The sequence below is a fragment of the Strix aluco genome, chromosome 5 (assembly GCF_031877795.1).
Source record: "Strix aluco isolate bStrAlu1 chromosome 5, bStrAlu1.hap1, whole genome shotgun sequence".
Taxonomy (NCBI): Eukaryota; Metazoa; Chordata; class Aves; order Strigiformes; family Strigidae; genus Strix; species Strix aluco.
Window position 1 is genome coordinate 22,266,418 of NC_133935.1, and position 26,889 is coordinate 22,293,306.

Sequence of the window (26,889 nt, forward strand, 5' to 3'; positions counted from 1 at the left end):
GCACAATCATGCTGTTCCTCTATCAGTTACTATGATAACTAGTACTTTAAATTATCATCCTTGACCTTTATTAGTCTTTCAGGCTGATCGATTAGTTAAATCCGTATTTACAGTGGTAGCCAGAGAGACTTTTGGTCAAGTGTAACTGCTGGTTTGGGGTTTTGTTATTTACAGGACAGTAGCCCTTAGGATTTCCAGTTGGGGATCTGGCCCCATTGTTCTAGAAGCTGTATAAAACCAGGTTAGAAAGATGCTTTCTTCTGCCCCAGAGAACTTGCACTCAAACTGAGTTTTGGCTTGAGGAAAGTTTGAAATTTGAGGAAATCTTGAACTGTTTCAATACTACCCAGCCCCCATATGATATGCAGAGTATAAGAGCATAGCGCGTGCATTGGGAAATTCATATTCTAAAATGGAGTGAGTTGCTTTTCTGGCTTTTTGAAACTGCATTCAATGACAAAGTGACTCTTTAGCTGCTGAAGGCTGAGCCGTTGGTGCTGTACTGACTGCATCCTCTTAAGGCTATAAATATTCTTCAGCAGTACATAGTCATCGTGGTGCAACTTTTTAGCAGTCAAGAGTTTGTTGGGCAATGCACTGTGTGAGGTAAAAAGTGAAAATAAATAGTTATAGCTTAGGAGGGATGCTAATAAAATTAAAAAACGGCAAGAGCTAAAAAGAAGTCTGGGCTTCTCGTTTCACTTTTTTTCCTGACTTCTCAAGATAAAAATTAATATCTTATCTCATACCTAATCCATATCTCTAGTTAAATCTACAGCTCTGAAATGCACAAAATATATTTGCATTCAGAAAAATCCTTGGCAGTAAAATAATTTTTTTTTATTCTCGTATTTTAGTTTCCTTAGCTGTCCTGTGGTAGAAACAGCCTGCATAGTGATGAAGGACTTAATAGTTTTCAAGTTGTATTAAAACTACTTTGTTCTTCTGTGCTTGCTGATGAAATTGCTGAGTTATTGTGGATGATATTTAAAATCCTGGTGCATCACAAGTGACATGCGGGGTGCTTTTTATCTTCATTCTCTTGAAGCAGGTGGGATACCCTACACAAAGCAATGGAGAACCCAGAGCAAGTGGCAGAACATCTGGGGTGCGGAACGTGGGTGATGCCTTACGCACCCCATGAACCAGGTAGACAACTGTGTACAACTGAGTCACTGTGCAATTGTTTCTTGGAATTTTTCTTAACAGAGTCATTTTTATCTAGTTGAGTTAAGGATCCATTACTGTCTTCAAGCTAGTTTCTGTCGGGTCCGTGGCACATGCTTTTTCTTCTGGTCTCAGCCAGGATCTGACAAAAATCATGAATTAAATCCACCCTGGTACAGCTAGTCCTGTGGGTCTGTCCTCTTCTGAATTAAAGCTACTGCTTACTGTTGTTCCCATGTGGACTTGGGGACAATTAGAGGAGACTGGTGAAGAAGAATGGGGCAACTAAATTGGCCAATTGATCACTGTCTCTTGCTTGCTTGCTTAATTTAGGGATGGATTTTTGCATCCCTTGGTAGCACTATAGCCTTTTAAAAAACAAAGCAGTGAACACTTTTCTGTTCACTGAGCAGTTAGGCATATCAACTAGCCAAAAGGGTGAACTGTATGCCCTGTCCCTCCTCATATTTTCTTGACTTCTTTGGAGCAAAAGCAAAAGGCTCATGATGGCATGGCATGACCAGTATTATCCCTGTTGGAGCATGGAGATTTGGTTGAACATGAGGTTTTCCATAAGTATTATTTAGTAGTCATCTCTTCCTGCAGAGAGGCCCTCCATTGTGATTAAATGAAGATTAGTATCTGTAAGATATGTATTAATTAATAGTTTGAGTGTCAGAAGAATCTCCATGCTCTTATTAAGAGCTAAAGAGGAAATGTGTTTTCTCCCTGGTGTGTCTACCTCCCTCTCCAAATGCTTCATCCCCCTGTCCCACTTTAATCAGAGAGGGAGTCCATGCTTTTATGTTGAACAAGTCTTTACAACGTGGCACTGGTCTGCTTGTTTGTATTAGAGCTGTTGTTGTGTCCAGCCAGGCAAATTGTGCACAGCTGCACAAGGTAGGTTGGCACTGAGCAGAGTAGCCAGGGTATCAAAAGTGTGTGAGGTGCACAGGATGTGTTTGACTCAAATTCAGTATATGAGAAGCATTAGAAAGGCTTTCTGCTGATATCCATAAAAGTGAAATTCCTCCTTAGTATGAAATCCTGGACCTATGACTCCCCCACATGCAGCAAAACAAAAAGAGTCATCTGCTTGCCACATTCTTAGCACATTTTTGGTTTGAGTTTGTTGTTTGGTTGGGATTTTTTTTCTTCCTTCTTCCAAGAAAGTTGACATCCTGCTTCCAACCCCCTCCTACTGCGAAATTAACTTAGATGTAATGAAAATTAAAAGCTGCTTCAGGAATAATGCAGCTATATTCTGCTCCGTCCCAGCCGTGAAGACGAAAGGAAAGGAATCTATTTTAAACCTGGGTCCCCAAGCAGAGGTGAGTCTGCATGATGTGCAGGAGCGTGCGCAGCTGGTACCACCCTGGCAGAGGATGGCTGGCAAGCTGGGAATCACAAATAGGGGAACACACAGCTGTAATTCCAAAGTCAGTTTGCACCACATTGTTGCTACGTGACAGGCAGTGCCAGCTAGCAAGGTGAGGTGCTTGTGCTATGGTTTAGAGTGGTTTAAGTTCGTACCTCTGGTCTAGCCTGCTTTTAAGCACACATTAATTGGTGGCTGTATGAGCTCCAAGGATATTCTCTCTTCTCCCTCTGCCTCCCATTAAGTAACAAGATTACAGCAAATTGTTGGCCTAGATACAGATTTCTGTACTCCCCAGGTTGTAGATCAGACTCTGACCTCATTCTGTCTTTGCTCTCTGACATCTACATCCTGCGAAATTTGCTGGGTCCTTTGTCCTTATGGCTTCACTCTTTTTAAGTGTTTACCGCTGTGCACGAGCAGTGGCATAAGCATGGCTCTTGACCAGCTCAAAACAATCTTGACTGGCTCCTGTGTACCAGAACCCCAGGACATCTGGGCTACCCTGGAGTAATCCAGACCTGAAAGAAGAGGAGGAAGGAAACCAAACTTCAGCACACTTCACTCACTTCAGTGAGTTTTCCTAGTGCCTGAGTGCTCTCAGCCTGGTGGGGCATCCCTGGTGGGGCATTAGGCTGCCCGGTGAGCTGCTGTCAGCTCATGCTGGTGAAACTCTCCTGACTCCCTCTCCCCTGCGCTCTCCCTTGTGTGTGTCTTGTGCCTCTTGATCCCCTTGTCCAGATCAATGATAAAGATATTAAACAGAACTGGCTGCAATACTGAGCCCTGGGGAACACCACTTGTGACCAGCTGCCAACTGGATATAATTCAGGTGCTCCTTTCCTTCTGAGTACAAGGTATTAGTCTGTTCCACTACAAGTTGCTTCCTATCAGCCTGAAACTACTTTTTAATAAATAATCAGAAGTCTATTTCATTGAATAAAATATTTAAAAAAATAAATAAATTAAACCCCAAACCTCTTGTATTAGTATGTGAGGATATTAGAGCTGTGGTACCCATGTAGTGCATTTTTAATTCATGCTCTTCAAATAAAGACTTAGCATATATTTGTGCAGCAAGACAGTAGGAATTTTCATGCTAATCTGAACTGTTGCAATAGCAGATATTTAGGCAGTGGATAATCTACTGGGTAAATTTTCACATGCTTTCTGACCTTTTTGATGCTGGCATTGCCTAGTCTTCTCAAGTAGCAACAGAGATAATTTGGCCCTTGAGATAAAGAAGGAGAGATAAAGTTATTTTTAGCAATCGCTTGCTTTAGTTCTGGCATGTTGTTCCATCCTGACCATCCTCCTCACAGACTGAAAGGATGCAGCTTATTTATTATGTTTTACCATATCTACTGTGCTGCCTTTTGATATCAGGCAGAGCTGAGGTTTGCCATTTGGTGGCTTTCCTACCAATGCAGGGGCAGCCCTTTGCATTCTGGAGATCACAGATCAGCCACGAATCTTCAGTTTTAATCCTTGTATTTAATTCCTCCCCCTTTCACAGTCCTAGTCGTTAGAAGCCTCCTTTCTCTCTTAGAGGAAATTTCTTTTTTTTGCTTTTCTCTTTTCCTAGAATTGAGATTCCAGGAACTGAAATTGCTAAGAAAGCTTGAAATGCTGTGAGAAATATCGTCACTTCAGATATAATCTGTACAACTGCATAAAATCATCATGTGTGTCTTCTGTAAGTTACAAAAAGAGTATTTAGTATTGTCATCTTCAAAGTTTCTAAATGTTTTGAGCTTATTGTTACTTCTGTGTTTGGGAACTACCTGTATTTCCATCCTCTTATTTCTTGATCCTGTGTATTTTATATTGTGGAAAGTGTTGGTAGCATTATGCATATGGAGGCTGAACCCCATGTTTCAGTCATGGGGACAAAAAAGTGTGACATTACAAGCTTGTAGTGGAGTGTTGCCTTGGAGCCCCTATTCTCCTCTGTGACCGTCTCTTCCTCGACGTTGCACTCCAGACTGCCACTGAGAAAGGCATTTTCTCTCCACCGCAAATACTCTCACTTTTGTGTGTCTTCTTGGTAAGAACTGAATTTCCTCTCATCAGACTGGCTGCACGTAGGCAGCTCATCAGTCCACCTTGAACTTTCTGACTTTCTCATTAACCAGCATGGGTGTTTTAACATGAACTGTCTTTCCCTGAAAACAAATGAAAATGCTTGTTCCAGGACCACACTGTGTATGTTGGGGGGAACAGGGTGGATGTGTGGGAAGAAAAGTATTAGGTTAGGAAAAATATTTAGGATATATACATTTTTATTTATGTTCTATATTTAGGTATGAGAAGGGAAGTTATTTTTTTTCCTCTTCTGCAGTTCTCTCAAGCTCATAAAGCATCTGTTTCTCAGCCTCTATTGCTCTTGCCTGAACTGAGGTTGTTGGTGGCCCTGGTTGCCCTTCAAGGAGGCTTTGTCCTGATAAAGGAACCCATTGGGAGGGCCAAAGGTGCACAGGCACCCAATGTTCAGTATGCAACTGCTTATCTCCTGGCAACGTATTTGTGGAATATGGGTCTTGATACTAATAAAGTAGGTGAACTGCCATTATCTCTGATTTCTCTTTCTGAAAAAGGAATTGCGTGGAAAAATGTAAAGTGAAAGAGAGAAAATACTGCCCAATTCATGGAGCTCTTGTGAACACTTTCATGCCAGGGATGCTTCACACACCTCAATCACTTGATCTTGATGAATAAATCAGAAAACTTCGTAAGAATGTGTTTTCTCTTGACATTTTGTTTCTTCATCCCTTCTCTCTGTTCATCTCTGCACCCACGTTGCAATGTGGAGCTGAAGTGGACTCAATATCTTTAAAGCTCAGGGAAGGTTCAGTTCAGGTCTGGGGCACAGCTGTTGGTTTTTCACTTTGTTCAGTCATGTTCTCTAGCTAAAGTCCTTCTAACTGAGGAAGGAGGATTGCAGGATGCCGGGGTGTTTGGCCACAGATATAGGGGAAAAACTTGCACTTTTTGATCCTTTGAGGTTTCCTATCTTTTCTGTTCCACTTTAGTGGTTTCTTAAAAAGGAAGGTTGTTGATATGTGAAGCCTGTGCTCTGTCTGATATTTAGAGGGCTGAACAGTTCGTTTTCAGAAAGAGTGATAAGATCTCCTGGCAGCTGAAAACGAGAATAATTCTGTTCCCTGGTGTATGCCCTCAACTCCCCCAGAAAATAACTTGGACATAAATAGTTGATCAAAATAAAGTCTATGGTCTGATCCCATGAACTGAAGATATTTAGTTTCTATTCCCAGTTTTGCAGTACTGTGCTGTGTAAATGCCTCAGTTCTCCATCTGTGAAATGGAGATAAATATTTTTTTTTTTCTCACAGAGGTCCTGTGTGAGTTAACAAGTTTGCATGGAAATAAGTGCTTTAGAAGCGGTTGCTACTAAGATTTTTCTGATTTCCAGCTGATGATAGCAGGGAGACACTCACAGCTGTCTTAGAGACTCACACTGTTTAACCGTGTCTCCTGGAAGACCAGGCTGTTTCCCAGGTGTAAGAGGAAAAACAAAGGACAACATCCAGGCCATGCTGAATTGACAAAAATATTGTTAGCGTTAGGGGATCAAGATTGTAGCTGTAATCAATACAGATCTATAGACCTCTTTTTCATAGTCATAGGACCAGATCTGCACAGCTGCTTAGCATTTAGCAGTGCTTTTTTTTTGTTTTGGTAGCTAGAAATGTAAGTACCTTTCCATCTGGACTCTCCTGGTTAGGGTAAAGTGATACATACTAGTGTCCACTAAAATAACACTTCTGCTGAATCAAAATAGCGTTTTTACACAAGTTGAACATAAGAAGATGAGAGAAAAATATTTGGGAAAAAGGAACTTAAATTACTGCTTCAGCAGAAAAGGAAGGGGCTGAAGACATCGTAATGAGATTAATAGAAGGGAAAGCTCTTATTTCTGAGGGAGTGCTGAACAGCTGGTCATAAGAGGAGGAAATATTGCTTTTTTTGATCAAGTTTGTTTTAGAACTATATTTCAGCAACATGCAAAGTTAAATTATGCAAGGAATAAAATTCTGGGGAAAAAAAGGACCAATGGTGGAGGGGGAAGCAGTTGCTTATATAAAAGAAAGCAAATTTCAGAACTTTCTATTTTGAATAGATGAACCTTTTTGAAACACTTTTTCTTTTTTCTATCAACCACAGAAATACTAGTTAATTTTGTTTCTGAAAGGCAGATTAGTTAAAATTACATATTTTCAATTGAAAATTCTTCTGCCAAAGAATATTTCAGCAGCTTTTGTGTGACTCAGTTTAACTGAACCAAAACTGGGGTCCTAAAACAGGGGGGATGGGGCAGCCACATGTGTCTCAAGCCCATTCCTTTGAGGTCAGCCCTTCCAAAACAGGCTCCTTTCCCCTCACTCTAAAATGCCACCTGGTATATCATTTGCAGCATGACACCCCTGGATAGTGTATATTCTCTGCATCCTTTACACCGTGATAGAGACTGCACCTTTTGTGGGCTCTGGTTTTGCTGTTAGCAGTACTGTGATGCTATAGAAATATGGCTTGGGTGACCACGTGAAATTAGGTGTTGGCAAACAACGTTGCAGGGGAATGTATTTTCTGGTATCCCTCTAAGACAACATATGTAGTTTTATTACTTTAAAAATAAAATCTCAGAAGCGAAGCTTTTCAAAGAGTCATACTGGTTTGAAAGACAGGATTTCAAATCATGGAAAATCCTGCAGCCATTGTGAAAAATCAGTTTTCACTTTGACTTCTAGAAATCTCTGCTGAAATTACTCCTGTTAGAGGGGATGAAGCTGACTGTCGATTCCCCCCTGTACAGCACAAGCCCAGTATTCATCTTCCTGGCTTTTGCCTGTTTATATCCAGCATCTCTGCAATCCAGATGGGGAAGAGCACATGTGACAGCGTGTGTGTGTGTGTGTGTGTGTGATTTGGAGCAGCAGATGGGTGCGAATGACAAACTGTTGCCTGTGTAGGCACCTACCTAGAGATTACTCAGAGTCCTGCCTCTGTGTGTTGTTGTTCTGTTCCTATGCACCGTTATCAAAGAGGACAGGGCTCCCGTGTCTGAAGCTTTACCTAACTTGACAGGGATCCTGTGCAGGCATCCATATTTCACTGCCTTTCAGTACTGATGTCCATTCGTGATGTGCCTTCCATCTAAGGAAGCACTGACTGTATTAAAAATTGTATAGGGAGAAAACCAAGGTGGGATTGACTTTATATCCGAACTCCCTAGTAAAGAGAGATGCCACTTCAGTGTCTTTTTGTTCCCCAGGTGGGCCTGTTACCCTGCATTTCTTGCCCTACTTGAGTTGCCTTTCCCTTTTCTGCTCTTGCTCTGAATGTGTTCTGTATAAAGAGAAAAGTGATGGAAAGTGAAGTTCACTAAGAGAGAAGAGGTCAGTGTTTCTGTTGTGGTCCTACACCTATAGCTTTTGATATTCTCACTGCAGGGGCATGCCATTTTCAGCTGACACAGAATTTCACACATTGTCCGACAACATGACTGCAATGAAAATGATGCCATTTTCAGTGGTGGGGAAATTTATGTCCCAAATGTATTTTTGCATGCATTTCAGCTGCACTGTCACTTAAAATTATAGGACAGGAGCTCTAAAATGCATGTGTAACTTGCTTCCTTGAACTAGTCCCTTTTGAGTCAGCAGGGTCACCAATGCTGTGGTCGTGCATACACGTGTACTTGCTAGGTTAGGAATGAAGTTAGCACAAGGTTTGGTGTCTGGCTCATGGCAGTGATTTTAAATCCACAATTTCTGTAATTTCTCTACCTGTTAGTCCTGCCAGCTCTGCTGTAGGTCCTGACTGGGGTACCAAAAGGGAAGCCTCACTCTGCTAGTGCTCCAAACTCTGCTCATTTCATAGAGCCAGCGAAGCACCAAAGCTTGGTGCCTGTGGTCCCATAAATTTGAGGTAGGTAATCAAACCCTAGTGCTGTCTGGCTGAAAGACGTATTCTCTGGCCAGGAATTTTCATGTAAATGTCAGTGTGAAATTATCGTGGTGAATTTTCTCTGACAGTTGTTTTTTTCTTTATTTTAAACCATGCGGTTACAAGGATGAGTAGAAAAGATTCCTAGTTTGCTGCTGGACAGACATCTGAGACCCATGTGAGCACCCAGACGAGGACAGTTGGAGGAGATGCGGGAACTGAGCTGCTTGGGGAAGGAGTGGGTGAAATGTGTCATGCTGGAAGAAGATCACTGAACTGATTTAATTAGTTCTGTTTCAGAGGATTCATTTTTGCTCGGGTCACTGCTACGTTCATCTATTTGCTTTTTCCCCCCTCTTAGCAATAGACAAATGCAGGGTGATAATTAATTTGGCAGGTTGATTGAGAATGGGTGGCAGAGGGGAGTTTTCCTGGATGAGTGATGAAGCATTGCTGGTTGAGCTTAAAGTGAATAGTCTGAAATAGAAAGTAGTTAGTATAAAATTCCCCCAAGGGTGTGTTTAAACTGAATGTACTTTGAGTTTTGACATTGAGGTTTTTTAGTAAGCTACCAGTCTCTATGGTGTAATTTTAGGACATTTCCTAGCTGGGATCTAGCTGTTGAAATGTCAGTGCTATTCTTCTGCATTGTGAAACCTCAAAACCAGGAAAATGGGGTGTTAATGAAAGAAGTAGCTTGTCTATGTGGGTGTCAGGCTGGAACAAGCTTTGGCGGAATGATGCTCTTTTCTTTTCCAGGCCAACCCTGGAGGCTGAGGCTTCACCTGACCAGATGCAGTGCTGCTTTCATGGTAGGAGAAGGCACTGTGGGTCAGTCTGCTCTGTGCACTAGGTTGAGAGAGGCCAAATTCTCAGTATCTTAAAATTTTCATTACTGAGTCTCAGCTATCCCTCAGTGGGCTACCAATAAAACTAATGTATTTCATGAAAATGAGCTGCTGAAAGTGTAAGAAATTATGTTTCTGGCTATCTGCATCACTGTATTTTAGCCTCACCAGGGGCTGATTCCTGTAATCACTGTGGTTTCTGTTTCACACCAGGTGGACATTAAGTTGCCATATTAAAAAAAAAAAAAAAAGTTTGTTTTTTCCTTTTCAGTAAGTGCATATGGTAGCAGAAGAGATCTGATTTATTCAAACTACTGAATCCTGTTGCTTACAGAATTTCCAATTTTGGGGGGCAGTGGCACTGCAACTTTTATTTGACTTTTCTGACCAAGCAGTTGGGGTTTGGGGGTTTGCTCTCTCAGCCTCTACCCCCTTCCTTTTCGTAACTGGCTCTTTGCTCTGATGAGAGATTTTGAGTTGGCAGCTATGATGAAATGCCATCCTGCGCACACGAGGGAAGTGCAACAGGGACACAATTAAGTCATGCTTGTCCCTACCCCCACCACTGTGGCTCAGTTGTCTTGCAGAGGAACCACTTCTGAAGGTTAAATGTCTGGTGAAACCTTCATGCTTACTCAGTCCTAAGGGGTTTTTGCTGCTGAGACTGACGGTAAGGATGTCGGTTTGACAGGATTTTGGTTTTGGGTTTTTTTTCTTGTGAGGTAGACACTTACCCACTGGGAATTGAATTGAGAAATTCCTATTTTTGTGCAGACTGCCAGAGAGTGGTCAGCTGTTAGGTTGCACTTCCTAAACTAATTGGATTGTCTTCCATATGACCTTTCTTGTTTTGCGTTAGTATTGTGGGTGATTCACCTAAAATCAGAGCTTGACTGAAAAATTCTGTAAAAATTTTCCTACTCTTTCAGTGGATTTTTAATTGCTATGCAAAAAGGCATCCCCTGTATCTTCAAGGAACTAATTTCTTTGGAAGCAGAGACTCTGCTGTGCACTGATAACTAGCCAAAAAGAGCTCGTGACATCTTTGAGACTTGTGTTGCGTAACGACAGAAAGTGCAAATACCATATATGAAACTAGAATCTCTGTAAAGATGGAAAGTGAGAGAAAAACAATGCACTAAAGAGAGAACGGTCTTGCTAACATACATTGCAGAACAAATTTTTTTGTAGAAGTCTTTAGACTCCTTTAAAAAATACATAATAGGCTTTAGATACCTAAACGTGCTTTCAGACTATGCTGACTTTGCTGCAGTAGCTAGCTAGTTTATCAAACCTGTGCCAGGCTTGGTATTGTGACTGGGGTTCTTAATGCATAGTTAATGATTCCCAATGGAAAAAAAGTAAATAAGCTTTCTGACTTTTTCTAGGAACTTGATTACACCAGAATGGACTTGACTGTGTAGCTTTGAAATCCAGGAACTTAATGTGTCTACTTTGAATAACAAGCAAGGTTTAAATTGTAATTTTCTTCTTTTTAGAAATCTATTTTTGTTCTTTTCTTAGCTTGCTGTTACATTTAGGAGTCTTGATATTGCTGTGTTGCCTTGTGTCATGTTTTAACCCCAACCGGCAACTAAGCACCACCCAGCCACTTGCTCACTCCTCCCCAGTGGGATGTGGGAGAAATCAGAAGGGTAAAAGTGAGAAAACTGGTGGGTTGAGATAAAGACAGTTTAAAAAACAAAAGCCACACATGCAAGCAAAGCAAAACAAAGGCTTCCCATCGGCAGGCAGGTGTTGAGCCATCCCCAGGAAAGCAGACCTTCATCACAGTTACTTGGGAAGACAGACACCATAACTCTGAATGTCCCCCCTTCCTCCTTCATTACCCCAGCTTTATATGCTGAGCATGACACCATACGGTATGGAATATCCCTTTGGTCAGTTGGGGTCAGCTGTCCCAGCTGTGTCCTCTCCCAAATTCTTGTGCACCCCGAGCCTACTCACTGGTGGGGTGGGGTGAGAAAAGGTCTTGACTCTGTGTAAGCACTGCTCAACAATAGCTAAAACATCCCTGAATTATCAACACTGTTTTCAGCACAAAGCATAGCATCATTCTAGCTACTTTGAAGCAAATTAACTCTATCCCAGCCAAAACCACTCACCCTGGCATCCCCATACCAAGGAACCTTCTTCTGTAGGTTACTGTCTGTAAGTTATGGCCATGACTAAAGTGGGAGGATATCAGAGTATCTGTGCCCCCATTTTTTATTTCACCAGTATGGATATTTTTTTCTAGGGCCTTAGTTTTCGTGATTATGCTCAGAATGGGAAAGTGAGTACATAGAAAATTGCTTGTTGAATACTAGTCCACCAGATCTACATGTCTATTATTAATCCACCAGATCAGTTTATGGGGATAAAGAAATCTATTTATGATCAGTTTAATTGTTTTATTCATTTATTCTGGAAATCTTTTAAATATCCAGATTAAGATAAGGAAGCCTTTGCTAAAAGAAATCTGCTCCACATCTGCAAGTAGCTCTTTGTGTAGTGTCCATCCTTGGAGATCACTGAAGAATAAGAGTTTCTTGTCTTTTAAAAAAAAAAAAAAAATCAGCCCTTTTCTGTATTTTGCTACAGCTCTGCCTCCAAAACCCATTGTTAAAATCCTGTTTTATGTGCAAAAGATTAATAGGGACCTGAAAAATTCCTTGGTAGGACTGAAAATAATAGAAACCTGTATGGATTTGTTTTATTACTGTCATCTGTTTAAGTAGTTGTGACAAAAATTTATAAAATCCAGATACAGGGTGTGGAGGTGAATATTCCCCTGCCTTTTCTTTTTCCCACCTATGTTTTTTTTATTTCAGACTACCTTCACACTATCTAAAGTTAAACCTGCTCATTTCAAGAGGTGACATGGAGCAAGGGGCATGACAGTTGTCCACGAACTCACTGCTGCCAGTTTGCTGTGTCGTACATTTTAGTGCCTACTGCTCTCGTGCAAGGGAGCCAGGATCCCCGAAGAAGTCAGATTCAGTTTATTGTCTGGAAATATTCTAAAAGGTCATATGCTGCCATGAGAAAAGTCCTCAAAAATGTAGTCTTTCTCTTGCCGTCTCGCCCAGCGCCAGATATGATCTCATTCCTTTTATTCCTTTGGAGCTGAGTCCCTGGTTAAGTCCTCAGGATGGTTTCTTTGCCGTGCCTGTGGGACAGTCGCTGCTGGTGCCTTTCACGTTATCCTCCTGTGCCGCGGCGCCCATTCACCTTCCCTCAGCCTTACCTCGCCAAGTGCCCTTTTTCTCCATTCCCTTCTGCCACGGTGGCTCAGTTTCATGTTCACTGTCTCAACAGAGCATCTGCCTGATACGTATGTTTTTCCCCCGTTTTGTGTAGTCTCTGGTGGTGCTGTGGTTTGTTGCTTGACCTGCCAGTCAGGTTGAGAGGGCTGTAGGGATCGAGGAGGCAGCTCACTCAGGAGCTACCAGCTTCAGAGGGCTTAACTCCATCCCTGCACAGGGCTCATCCTGCAGGGAAGCCATTCACTGCAGCTCCTCTCCAGACCCATCATTCAATCTTGCTGCCTCTAACTCCAGTTCAAAGCAATGCCAAGTTTTAATGCATTTCTGCCTGTGCCTTGGTTTAAAAATCTTATTTCTGCTTCCAGCTGTTGTCCAGCAGTCCACAAGCCTTTGAAATTACTTATTTGATTAGGAAGCACCTGAAAGGCTCTTACACCCCCCACCCCCACCCCCCACCGGTTATATTCATTTAGTTAGTTTATTTGGGGGGGGGGGGGGGGGGGGTTTGTTTTTTAACCAGTCTCAGAATGGGGGCTGACCTTGATGATTTGCAGGGCTCCAACATGCTGGGAGCATTTAGGTGGAGAGTTTCCTCCCCACTAATTGCACAGCCAGAGGCCACGATGGGGCAAGCGTGCAGCTTACATATCTGGCTGAACAGCGCAGCTCTGACATCTCATGCTTTAAGCTGACCCTGGGAGTTGGCAAGTGATTGTGGAAAAGGGATTGTTTTTCCAAATATTGGATCACTTTGCTATCTGTGTGTCATAGCCTACACGTGCCTGTGTATGATCACGCTCACCACACAGCAAGGAAGACATTTCTGACGCTTCAGTTGCCGAAACGGCAAGCTGCAGCTGTGCCATTTGATGGAGAAGGTGGTCAGCACAGCCGTGCAGTTGCTCCCCGTTACTTTATCAGGATCTGGCAGCACTGAATCTCAGCAGCTACAGCCCACTTAGCTTCTCCTGCTGATGGTGTCCACACTGAAACTGCACTCCCCAAGTCAGTCGAGTTTATCCTGATTACCATGAAAATGCATGGTCTATCAAATAGAAGGTATCCTACTCAAAATAGCATGTGCAAAAAAACCCTGTTAGTTTCTGTATGATCTGACTCCTGCATATTTGTAAAAATAAATATTTTTTCTAATATGCAATCAAGAAAATAATTTGTGCTTTTTTGTTACTGAAAAAGAAGTTTATTGGGAACATTTTGTGCTTACATGCTGGTAACAAACAGTTTCTTTTTACCAGTGGAAATATGATCCTGACTGAAGCATAGCTAATACCCATTCAGTCAGAGAATATGTATCATACTGTGCCCCATTCAGCACAAGCTGTAAGGAGGCAGTGTCAGAGAACTCAACAGTGAGACACTATTCCCCATCCTCAACATGCCCATTCAACAAAATCTCTTCCAAAGAGGGAAGATGTTATGCTCATGTTTAAATACAGGCTCTGCTATTTTGGCAAAGGTTGAAACTGGGTGCCAGCCAGATTGGATGCTCCTATCTAGCTCTACTGGACACTGATTCCTAAATATAAGCAACTCTAAAAACTGCTGGCTACCACCCAGCCAAAAACTTCTCAGAATCTCATTGGTAATTAATTTTTGCCGCTACTAAATGCTCTGAATCCTTGCAGGAGAGGCAAAAAGGCATTTTTACAGGTTCTCAGCTGTTTGGGGGAGCTCAGGGTATCCTATTCGTGTATTGCAGCCAGTTCAGAGGAGAAAATTGCATGCAAAGTGTTTGGCTCCCGATCACAGATGGGGCAGAGGAGCAATTTCTCTAGCATACCTGTGCTTTGCATTGTGCTCACCTTTTGTTTATTCAGTAGAGGAGAGCAGGGCTCTCTTATGCTCACTGTAATGGAAATGCAGTGTCCAGCCGTGGCCTGTAATCTTTAAAGTCCAAGGAAGAAGACAGTGAGTTGAGGCAAGATCCTGACATGTGCATTTGGACTATGTGATCCTGCTTCAGCCTCTTTGAATCCCATTTACTAGCTTTGGCGAGTTATGGCTCATTTAGCTCACTTTTGTCATCACCATCTAATTATTTTTATAACTATAAAAGTGTTGTGTATGTCTAAATACATATCTAAATAAAATTCCATAGTAGTAGACTATAATCTGAACTGAATTAGCATAGTCTCTGAATTGATTTAAAGCCTTTTATTAAACACTAGATATAACTGCTTCATTGGTCCTCTTAATTACTTACCATGAAAAGATCTGCTCATTCCCTCTAATGAAACTGTGCCGAGTGTTGTATTTGCTTAAATAGAAAACTGCCATGGTTTCAAAATGCTGTTGCATTGTGCTGCTGAGTACGCTCTCCCCTTCCCTAAGAGTATACATGGGACTCCTCATATTCTAAATGTTGGGGTTTTTTCCCACTTATGCCTAGTTGTGAAGGTCCTTATAATAAGATTATGCCTTTTTTATTTCTGTGAGTTGTTTTTTGGGTTGGGCGTTTTGGTTTTTTTGAGCCATGGCATAGTTAGCAGTATTGCTGGTTCAAGGGTGCCAAAATCAAAAGCCTAGGCCAGAAAAGATGATTTAAGGGAAAAACAAGACCTAGCTAAAAAGGTTTGAATTGTCATTCTTTACTTTCTGTCTTTTTATTTATTTAGATCTTTTACGGTATGCGTGGGTCACATTTTCCTGCAGTTCTCTAATACTAAGGAGGCTTAGAATTATGGTTTATGAATTTTAATGAAAGTTGAGATTATTATGTAATCATATGCTGGGGCTTTAATTAAATCACCAAATAGAAGAACTGCATTTAGACAAGTGAGAGCTGAAGATGCCAATTTTTAAATGTCTTTATTCTACTTTGGCATGGGTATCTCTGATACCTAATGCAAACAGTCCCTTATACCGTTTCTTACTCCTTTGCAGGTATCATTGCATTGGTGAACATCTGGTTTACATTTAAAATCTGGTTTTACAACCACAAGGCCATATTATAGTGTTTATAACAAAAGCCTGAGTTTTAGAGCACAGGCTACCATCCTACATGTTCAGAGCGAGCTACCCTTGTTTCACTTCTCTCTTTCTCTCTGTGACTGCAATTTTGTTATTAGGGTCTCCTCCATTCCTGCCTCCTTTTCCGTTCAGTCCTCACACTCAGCTGGGCTCTGGGAAGCTGTTTTCCCTGGAGACCTGTTAGTCAATTAGTAAGGTAGATCGAGCCAGCTGGCTTTAGAAAAGTCCATGTTTTTGTGCATTCTTGAACATGCAAGAGTTGTTCTTGTTGCTGAAAGCTGCCTTCATCTTTAAGAGTTAAAATTGTCACAGCTGGGTTTCCAGGACAGTTTTAGATGAAATGTAAAGTAGATACTTTCCTTCTGAGAGGGACTGCAGGCGTATAAGCCATGTGGGAGTTTTGAGTTTGATTTTATCCCTCCTTTTCTGCTGCTGGTACACTCAGCTTCAGCAGCCTGGTCAGTAAAAATGATAAAGAAAAGTAATTCAATGGTGTGAGGCTGTTTAACATCACTCTAGACCAAATCAATTCATATTAATTTTTAGAGGGGGTGGTGGGGTCTGGAATAAACCCTTCTGTTAGTGATAAACAGATCCCTCTACTTCCAAATGCATTTTTGTGTCTGTATCTGTTTCATGCATACACCAATTGAACAATGTATTTTTTCAAATTTCAGAAGGTTGACTCGGGCTCAGTTGGATTTATGCACACTATGTTTCTAAGTGTTGTGGTTGTTTTGTTGAGGTTTTTTTTAAATACTCTTTCCTTCATCTTTTGATTTCTACAAAGTTTGTGAAAATTGTGATTTCCAAGTAGCCTGATAGGTCAGGCATACTGGCTGTTTGTCCATTCAGAGAAGATCTTTCCCAGGTTCAGAACTAATCTAGTCCAGTGTGGCTTGCTGAGCTAAAAGGTGTCTTACGGAGGCAGTCATCCCTCTGTAGGATGTTGGCCTGGGAGAAATTCTGTTACAACTGCTCTATCTGTTTATTTGTTTTGTTTTCTGTCTTATGTCTTAAAGCTTGAGGCCTTTTCTAAGTGTGGTATACTTTTCATTTAATTTTTTCCTCCTTCACTGCTTTTGTTTCTGTGGACCATTGCAGATAGGCCAAGAACATTCTAGCATGAGATGAAAACTGTTTTCTAGGTTGTGAGGAAGAAATACATTTTAAAGTCAAGTAAGATTTGAAGGTTATAAAAAAGGGAGGAAAAGGTTGGCTTCATAGGGTCATGAATTTTACTACCATGCTTGAAAACTGCCTAGAATTGACGAAGTCTCTTACCATCCTAGAACTCTTCCTTTGCTTCCTCGTGCTCACCATTTTACCAGGTGATAACCACAGGGTTAACTCAGTAGAGCATCCTGGCATAGTAGGTGACATACAAAGAGACAAGAATTATGTTGAAATTCTTTTACTCTAGGGGCAGCGGATCTATCAGCAAAAATACAAACAAGGCTGATTCCACAAAGGCACATTTGTAGAGAAATTAGATGAAATGCAGGTTGTGTAATTTGCTATGACGAGTTAGCAGTTTGCTAATAAAACAGTGCCAGAATAAGCAAGGGGTCAGTTCACTGGTTCAAGTGAGTTTACGACTGGTTGCTTCATTGGTGAGTTTGACCTCTCTTCCATAAGTGATTTTGGTAGTTAGATGCTGAGAAATGGAGCAAGGATGAGTTGTTATAGCCTCCAGACTAATTTTTCACTGTAACGTTAGCTGCTACTGCAACATCCAGCAGGAGCACCCTAGGCTTGCCAACACCTGGTAGAGGACCTGGGCCTAAAGGCATCTGCAAGCTGTGGAGGAGGAGGGGCAGCAGAGCAGGGGCTGGCTGTGGGGCTGGGGAAGCACAGGAGAGCTGAAAAACTGGGGGCTGAAAAACTATGTGGAGATGTGAAGCACCAGACAGTAATTGGGGAGCAAGGTGGGAAAACTGTGCCTGAAGAAGAATGAATGTTCAAGAGGACTTGAGCTGGCCTTGGGGATTGGTGGTGCTCACAAATAACCACCCCTGCCCCACATCAGTCTGGTTTCCTGGGACTGGCTGGACTGGGAGCATCCCTATGCTTGATATATCTCCTCTAATGGGACTGATAACTCCAAGCTCGACTCGACTGCATTACTTATTTTTGGTGGCAATAGTAAAGCAAACCTTCGCTTTTCAGTAAACTGTGGATTCAGTGAGGGTAGGAGCATGAAAAGCCTGGCAGTGGGATCTCATGCTACACTTGGTTTTGAAGGTGTGGTATGTTCTGCCAAATGACTATAGAGCCTGGAGAACCACAGTAACTATAGCCAGGCCTGTAACATTCATCCTTTTTTCTTAACTGTGAAATAACAGGCATAATTTTTGTGCCAATTTTACTGGTAGGAAGTTGTAGGTAAAGATATCCTTTATCATGCTGGGAATTGCAGGTGGTCAGACTCATGCTAAATTAATTTTTCTTTAGCCAAGTAAATTAAGAAAGCAGGCACCACTTTCCCACAAGGCATAGGGGCTGAGGAGTTAAAACTGAAGGGCTTTTCTTGATCCAGAGTGGCAGGAGCCAGGGAGGAAGCACAGGTATGTGGGTTTTGGCAGAGGTTCTGTGAAGCATATAACCTTTGGTAGATGCATCTCTTGGTAGCTTTTCATGCCGTTTATTTACTGTGAGGCCAGCTTTCATAAACATCAAAGCTTGGTTTCATACAGTAATGAGCAAACATAAGAGTATGGAGAAACAAACAGACAAACCTGGCACAGCCAGTGTTTCCACCAACAGTATGTGGAAAAAGGAAATAATTACAGTAAAACAAGGGAGTCAGTCGTGAGGCTGTATCAGGTAAAAAAATGGTGTGACATTTCTGATCTTTGATGCCTATCTGCATGTGCGGTTTGTCTCCAGTTATGAGGGTAGGTAATTATAAGTAATAATTTAAAGAAATGAAGGAGCCCTTGGAGAAGGAAAGCATAAGTTGGAATAGTTGATGGAGAAGATAAAGATTTCATATGAGATGTATGTGGCTTTCCTCATTTTTTGAAGTAGTTTTAATCTCTTGTCCTGGGATGAGTGTTTCAAAAGCATGTTCTGCAATAAGCATAGGTTGTAAATCTCATTGCCTACCTCTGACCTGGGAGAAGACATTTCCTTTGGGAAAGAATGTTGGAGAAAAAAAGAGCAAGAAAATGTTCATGACTGTAAGTCATTACATGTCACATTAACCCTCCTATCTTTCATTTACATATTTTTATATTTGCATTAAGCTATGCTCATATGAGTAAGAAAAAGCATTACGCAGAAGAGATCCTTGAGTAGCTATGAAAAAAGCCAGCTCCCAGTCTGGAACACACGCTGGCCGAGTGCTCAGAGGCAGGATTAGCAGCAGCAGCTGCTCCACCGGATCTGTGCCTGGGCACTCCCTGGTGCTTTCCAGGGTTTTTTTAGGCAGGTGTGAGGATAGCTTTATTGTCAACAGTTCACGTTTGCCCATAATCTTCGGATATATAAAGTAGTAATAAATCCTACTGGTTATTCTCCTCTTTTTTTGTCCCCCACCATGACATACATGGAAGGAGCTGCTGTGTGGAAATTGTATGTTGCTTAAAGAAAGAGAGTGAGTGCCTGTGTTAGCATGCAGTTATGAAGTACAGTAGAAAAAAGATGGGAGAAGACAAATTATTTTTTCTAGAGTCCATCTGTACCTTCCAATGTCTGACGACTTGTCTCACAGCACAATCTCCTGTAGGGTTGCACAGAGGATTTGAGAGCTGAATTTGGGCTATAATTAATGCTTGCCCTCTCTTCAACTTGGGGATCTGTATACCATCACAAACCTTAATTTCCACAAGAACCCATCATCTCTGAACTCGCTTTGTCTTTGTTTTCCTCTGCAGTGTAATGACCACAACCTGTTTTCCTTTAGAGGGTGTACCTTACTTTTTTATTATAATGAGAACAATTCAGTGGTGAGACAGAATTAAAGCTGTCACTAAATTTCATGCCTGGTATAAAACGTGTATTGCTATTTAATCAAACATCCTCTGGTTTTGGTAATCTTCTTGTTCATATAACAGCTCTGGCAGATCAGTATTAAACATTTGGCTAAAGCTGGATCTGTGGCGATGGGAATCTTATTGGCGTGAGCGGTGTTGTGATGCTAGGTGCGTTTTGGCTCTGAATGTAAAGGTACAAAGTTATAGTAACAACTCCCAAGTCTTCTCACCCTCATTACGAAGCTAAAAGCTGTGTGAAATAAATCGTAAAAGCAAACCTGTTTTTCAAAGAAAATGTGTAATGGATACAAAAGCATGAATGTTTCAGTTAAAGCTAATGAGTGTAATTTCTCACTTACCTGTGCTTTTCTTTGTTTTTCAGCTGGTGGGGCATTCTGAATGGGAACACAAACGAGGACCCAGAGGCTCACAGGTCAGTTGCTCAATATTTTGTGTTTGGTTTTGACTTTTTGTAAGTTTGAGGTATTCAAGCAAGTTTTCCATCTGAGATTGTCAAAGTTCTTAATTTTGTTAATATTTACAGGATTGAATCAATGGAAAAAAGCATAAAACCATGACAGCTTTCATTAATATAATTTTTGAGCTGTAATCCAAACAGTTACTTCAGACAGAGTTGAGTCACACAACAGAAAGTTTGTTTCAGTAGCAGAAAGGTGAATTAGATGTGTTGAGAAAGCATTTCATACTCAGCTGTTTCCATCAGGAATGCAATTTCAAACAATGTATGTATGTTTTGTGGTGGTTCTTTTGTAAACCTGACAAACTTGTAAAACTTGGATGGCCCTCTCACCTTGTTCAATAATAAAGAAAGTAGTGGCGTTAGAACTGTGTGAGGAGGTGTAGGAAAGCCATGTGTAGCTACTGGTTTGCTCGTGACACATCATTGAAAGGAAGTTATGCTAGCAGTGATAATGGCATCGTGCTGATACATTTTTACATTACTTATAGAATTACAGTTGCTGCAAAGGAGACATTGCTACTGATATTGATGTTCAGGAATTTTCCTGCTTGGGTAAAGTAGTCTTTCCCATCTGGTGTTGAAATTATATGAATACATTATTAGGGCTCCAGTATTCTGGAACTGCTTTTCCTTCAAGTGAAGGACTTTTATATGAATATGAACATCTATGTCTAAATCTATAATAAACAGGCTGGGCTGCTGTGGCGCTACATGTTTGCAACTTAATCTCAGTAGGGTAGTTCCTAGCCTAACGTTCATAATGCCCCTTGCAAAAATCACTAGAGTACCTATCTTTATAATGAGAAAATAACATATGTTAATCAGGAAGCTGCTACTTATTTTAATAGACAAGATTTACTGTTTTTAATGAAAAATTAATTTACTAAGTTTTGCTTTTTTGCTCTTATTGTTGCAGAAATCTACATTTTTTTTCTGAAATTTTCTAAGCTTCTGTCTTGCATCTCATTTCAAAACCATCTTAAAATTTGCAGGAAATTCAGTATTTCATTAGCAGTTTAAGATGGGTTGCAGATCTTATTTTTTCAGGTGACAGTCTGTCATTTCAAAAAGATTAAAAAAACAGAAAGCAAGCTAGTTTTCAGTGGAAACTGGAGAATTTCAGAAATCAGGGAAATCCTATCCAGGGAAGTGAGACCTGTTCAGTATGTAATCTCTCCTGCCTCATCTGATGTGCTAGTTGATCACGTCGTGTTCCTCTGGTCCAAGGAGTGGTAGGTAAATTGGCCTCCTCTAAACTACTGTTGAGGAAGGCATTCACTTGAAGGACTTTTAACTTGACTTAGACCTCAAACTTTTCTAGCATTATTGCAAATCTTTATGTAATTTTTGTATGCATATGAAAATATGGGTAGTCTTTTGTATGCTCTGAAGCATGCCCTACAGTCTGAATGCTTTGCCTATGGCAGCCAAATATGGAGAGACTGCGGACTGGTGTGCGTATGAAGTCTGCACTAGTATTGCATCAGAGACGGAGGCCTAAGTCCTGTCTAAGTCCTCATGCCTGATACATCCTGTTGGCTGTGTGCCTCCATGCTTGAAGGATTTTTTGTTGTAGGCTAGACATATTTTAAGGTTTATAGCTTGCCAATAAGAAACGCTTGCGGAAGGTGGAAGGTAAGTGGTATCAATCTGGTCCAAACATTTTAAATTAAAAGGTAAGATGGATCAAGTTGGCTATCAAAAATGCATCTTGCTGCAGGAAATTGGACTTGGGCTGTTTAATAGATCCCTTTTGAGTTTTCTGAAAAAGTGAACTCAGGATGAAATAGTTGCCAAAGAATTTTTTAATTATTTGTTCTCATGAGGGTATGGTTTCTTCCAAGGAGGCTTCCAGAGAAATTAATATATTGCCTGGTTTCTCTAGTTCGCTCCTTCCTGAGAATAGGGAAGGCTTACATGGCATGGCCTAATTTCAAAGGAAGAGGTCTCATGGTCATAAACTCAGTTGCTGCAAATGCCCATCTATTTGGAGTGCAAGTAAAACCATTTGTTGGGTACTGTTAAGGTAGGTTGTACTTGGGCAAGAGGAGATAATTGGTTACTAAACATATAGGTGAAGTTCTCTAGGTTTCAGTAGAGGCTGCGAAGAAGATAATTGTGAGGTAACTCTATATAAATTCCAAAATTATCTCTATCTTTCTGAGAATGGTTTTGTTCCTTCCTTGTGTGATGTTTTAGATACTCCATCACCATTTTGTATTTTAAAAAAAAGGGAGTGAGGAGAAGGTCAGTGGACTTCTCTGCAGGTCAGCCTGCAGTCGTTTGGACCTTTCCTGAAGGATTTTTTTGAATTATTAAAAACATTATTCTAGAAAACTATGTATCATATTTTCATGTAGAAGACTCCCGCTGATTACTTTTTTTCCTTAGGCAGAATGTCTTTTAATTTTATTTTTTTTTTAAAATAAGCAAAAATACTTCACCCCCAAAAGTGCATTGCTTCAAAATGTTGCGTTTCCTTGACAGAGCAGTGGGGTGTCTCCTTCTAAATACATCTAAAAAGAAGTGCATAGTTTAAATCAATTTTGTCCTGTAAGAACTCTTTTATTTCATTTATGCTGTGTATAGGTGTTCTGCAAAGCTTCTAGAAAGCTAGTTGTTAAAAATCTTGGAAGAACCTTGTAAAACTAACAATCAATGTGTACCACAGAAATGTTAAAGGATCTTGAATAGGGCGGGAAAAGAAAATGACCCAAGCTCTCTGATTACCGTGTGGTATCCTAGTGCCCAGTCACAAGAAACGAGGAAGAAAAGTTTCATCATGGGGAAGAAAATAGGCCTTAGTTATTCCACTGTAGCCTCAGACTCTCTCTTTTACATAGCTCTGAAAACTGTCTGTGGTAGAAATAGTGTTAAACCTAACTTCACTAGTTCCTTGAAAGGTTAGGAGAAATTTAGGATGTTCCAATTTTGGCTGTACCCGTTTTATCCTTTTGTGATTCAGTTGCATTGTTGCCAATTTGTGTCCTTAATAAATGTACCCTTTGTTAAACAAGACCTTGCTTAAAAATTAGTGAGTGATCTGTTAGGTATGTTATGGTTCTCCTTCAAGTCTAACACATCACATGTTTAAAGATAGACTGGCAATTGACTGCAGGATCTGCCACAGAGTTGCTTATGGTGTTTCCCTAGGTCTGTGGGGCTTTCATCCAGCAGAGAACTGGGACTTGGGAGGAGAGTTCTCTCCTGGCCAGTGGTAGCCTGCGCTGCTCAGGCAAGCAGTGAGAGGGAAGGAAGAGGTTTAGGTTTACGTTATTGGGAGCCAATTTAGTAGTCTTTCATGTTCTTTTATGGAGTAAAGTGAAGAAAGTGGGAAGACAGATCTTAGGCAGCCACCTGCATGTGTGAATGTTAACAATGTCATTCGTGAGAAAAGGAAATGGAACCACTGGTTTACCATAATATAAAACTAAAATCCACATATAAACTCATAAAATTATCCTACCAAGACTCATCAAACAAAACTAATTCTGTTAAGATTTTTTTAAGAATTAGTAGGTTTTCTAAGGTATGTGTTGAAACATGAGAGGAAACTACTACAGTGCATGTCATACTTCTTAATGACCCACTGAGAAAACGTGTTCCTTTTCTGCATGTGGTAGTTAAATGCAAAGTGATGTAGATCCCAGTAGTGATGGATGTCAAATGAAATACACTGAGACTTATGGGAACTTCTGTTTGCAGAAGTTTGTCTCCTGACATGCATCTGCAATTCAATAGAATGTAAATTGGACAAATAAAAAGCGTCTTTACAATATTTTACTTGCTCCTGACTTGCGCAACCTACACTGCAGTCACATTTTTGTAGATTACACATACATATATGTATATGTATGTGTGTATGTCGTAGGATTCCTTTTCTTTTAGAATAATTATACTATTAAAGCTGCTGTAATTAGAGTGAATTATAGGTTGCCTTACAAAGAGCAATGAGTTCCTGGCTACCTACTACTACTTCTTTTTTTTTTTCTCCTTTTTTTGATCTCTGAAGGTAACACTTCCTCCTGTAAATGCTTCATGCAGAAAACTTACTCTCTGGATTTGAAATCACGCAGAAAGTATAAAGTGAATTTCATTATGTTTCATGCTTAATTTTTAAAATTAATACAGATTAGGATTTAGGCACAAAACTTTAAAATCGAGTTCCAAGTTAAAGAAATTCCCAAATGTTTAGATTAAAGAAATTCCTAAATGTTTAGGAATGTTTAACCCACCTAAAGAAATATATCTCTCTCAAATATAGACATGCAGTCTGTAAAACCACATCATCTCACTCATGTGAGGGGAAAATATGCATACCCATTTCTAATATCAGTACGTGCTACAAGAACATGTGACTAGCAGAATTCATCCTTGGCATATTATCTGTCTGCAGAAAAAATATGCAAAATGTATTTTAATTATTCTACTAAAACATAATACTTGATACCTCTAAGATATTTTAGGAGTGTCCCACAGCACACTTTGTGCACACGTTTTTACGAGGGACCTTGAATGTGTGGGAGATATTTGTTACTCTGTCATCAAGACTTGTTTGGCTTGCTGAAGATGTAGGCGTAGCCCCAGGAGTCAGTGGAATCGAGCGATCATTCCTCCAACATTATAAAAGTATGATAATGGGGAGAGAGGCACAGAGGTCCAGTGTTTTTAATTCTCTTTAAATATAAAAGCTCTCAATTATATATCTGAGGTGCTGCGTTTTACCCCTGCAGTTCCTAAGCAACAGCTATTTTCAGATTGAGTGCGTCTGGTGTTGTCTACCTACTTCATGCTTTTGCGAGGTAATTCGTCAGTGAAAGCTAGGCTTTTCACTATCTTGCCTGATTCCCTTTGTCGTGGCACTACAAGGAGACGGATGCTTTAGAGAAACGGGAGAAGCTTGGGTGCAACCGGTCTCAACCTTGCAGCTTGCAAAAACTTGTGTACATCGGAGAGCTCTGCCGTCTACAGCAATGAAGCACAGGAGTCAGAAATAAGGTTCAGGACACTGGTTTGGGAAAAGCCTTTTTCTCAAGTGTGGAAAAACCTCTAGAGCAGATTAAAAATCATGAGCCGAAAATCTCTTTACTTGCTGAAGCGTAGATGGGAGTCGATTCCCGCTACTGACCAGGTACTGTCCTTCGGTGAATCTGTTGTGTCTCTGTCTTCCCTTGCAATGACACTCTGAAGAGATTTACAGTGATTTAACAGTGGTGGTTGGGGTCCTCTGCATACAGTGAGAACCTTCTGATCATTACTTGTCGTTTCCATGATGAATAGTGCAAAATGTTGGTATAGCCAATTTTGCAAGAGCATGTGCTTGTGAATGTGGAAGTGCCATGACAGCCCACTAATGCAGACTAAGTAACCGACAGAATCTCCCTGTCTCAAAAATGAGACTTTTCTAAAGGTTTTGGAGTATTTTAAGCTGAGTGGCTAAGAAAAAGTGTAGTCTACTGCTTATGGGTTCCTCAGTGCATGTCTTTGTTGCATTTCATATCTGACATGTATGTATGTATGTTTGAATCACTGATTACAAGTAGATGTAATGCATTGGCAGCTTTTTCAGCATCATCTTGGTTGATGCATCATTACAAGGATGAGAATAAAGTAGATGTAGATGCTATAGACCAGATGTAACGTAAAAATTATGGGATGCTGTTTGGTGCAAGGATTGTCACCATAAGTAGGACTAAGATGTGATGAATGAGAGTATGATTAGTACATTTCTTGCTTCTTGCTCCAGGCAGTCCAGGGTTCTGTGAAATTTTTTTCAATATCTTACTTGGGATGTAAAGACACTAAAAGAAATAGTTCTAGAAATAAAATTGAAAGGGTAGTGGAGGTGGTAGTTTAGTACATGTTCCAACTGTTTTCTGTTTATAAAGCAGTTGACTGTGAAGGGGTGCCTTTATCCGTGGGAAAGAAGTGATTTAGGAGAAAATTCTTTAACAGAAAGAATGATGGACTACAGAAATACTTCCCCTTTGAGAAGGATCCTCCTGTACGCTTTTCATTGGGAGGGGAAAGGGAAGGGCAGATTGCATGCTATATTTTATAGAGTTGTAGATTTTTAAAGTCAGATTGGACCACTGTGAACATCTAGAGATCTCAGACATACTACTATTCAAAAAATACCATGCTGTCACATCCTGTCACATCAGGCTTATGTTTTCTGGTTAAATAAGAATATTCCTTTTAAATACATCCAGACTTAATTTAAAGTCTTCAGTGAATAATAATCCACCATATTCTGTGATAAAACTTTTCTATTTTCTAGATGTTCTTTTGTTACATAATGCCATCTCTTTTGACTTGTTCTAATTTAAATCTCCCACCATCTCAATTTGCTACACCTTTGAATGCCAAATTTAAAAAGCCCTCTTTCAGAATTCTTTTTTTCCTGAACAGATACCTAGATTATTCTTCTACTTTGGTTTGCTATCATTTAAACTAGCTGAAATACTAAATTTCAAAGGAATTGGATTCTCTGCTAATTCACAATAAAAAATTCACATTAAAAATAATAAGGCATTGTTGATGAATGCAATTTCATTGTATTGAATTGAATTGATCCAGTTCAATCAGAAATTTTTAAATCTCCTGGTAAAAGAGAGGTAGAGAAATTCTCTCTTATGAAGTGAGTCATTTGTCATCTTGTTTCTGTTAAGAAGATGTATGGAGACTAGTGTTGTTTCAAAGGAAAGCTGTATCTCAGCCTCTTGGCTTCCTTCTTCCTCTGACATAAATGCAGATCTTTGGTTTATTATGAACAAATATTTGACCAGTAGGGGCTCCCTGTTGTTGCATT

General features: G+C 40.4%; 1 protein-coding gene across 6 annotated transcripts in view; it reads left to right on the forward strand.

Moving 5' to 3' along the window:
• Positions 1-26,889, forward strand: part of PDE3A (phosphodiesterase 3A) — a 278,256-nt gene that overhangs the window by 151,221 nt on the left and 100,146 nt on the right. For 3 of the 6 annotated variants that reach the window (XM_074826343.1, XM_074826347.1, XM_074826344.1), the window contains exon 2: positions 19,980-20,030. In XM_074826343.1, coding sequence (XP_074682444.1) covers positions 19,980-20,030 — 51 coding nt within the window. Of the gene's footprint in view, positions 1-1,048; positions 1,150-4,011; positions 4,242-7,939; positions 7,963-19,979; positions 20,031-26,889 lie in introns of those variants that run through there. The other 3 variants (XM_074826346.1, XM_074826345.1, XM_074826348.1) reach the window with 3 other exon arrangements.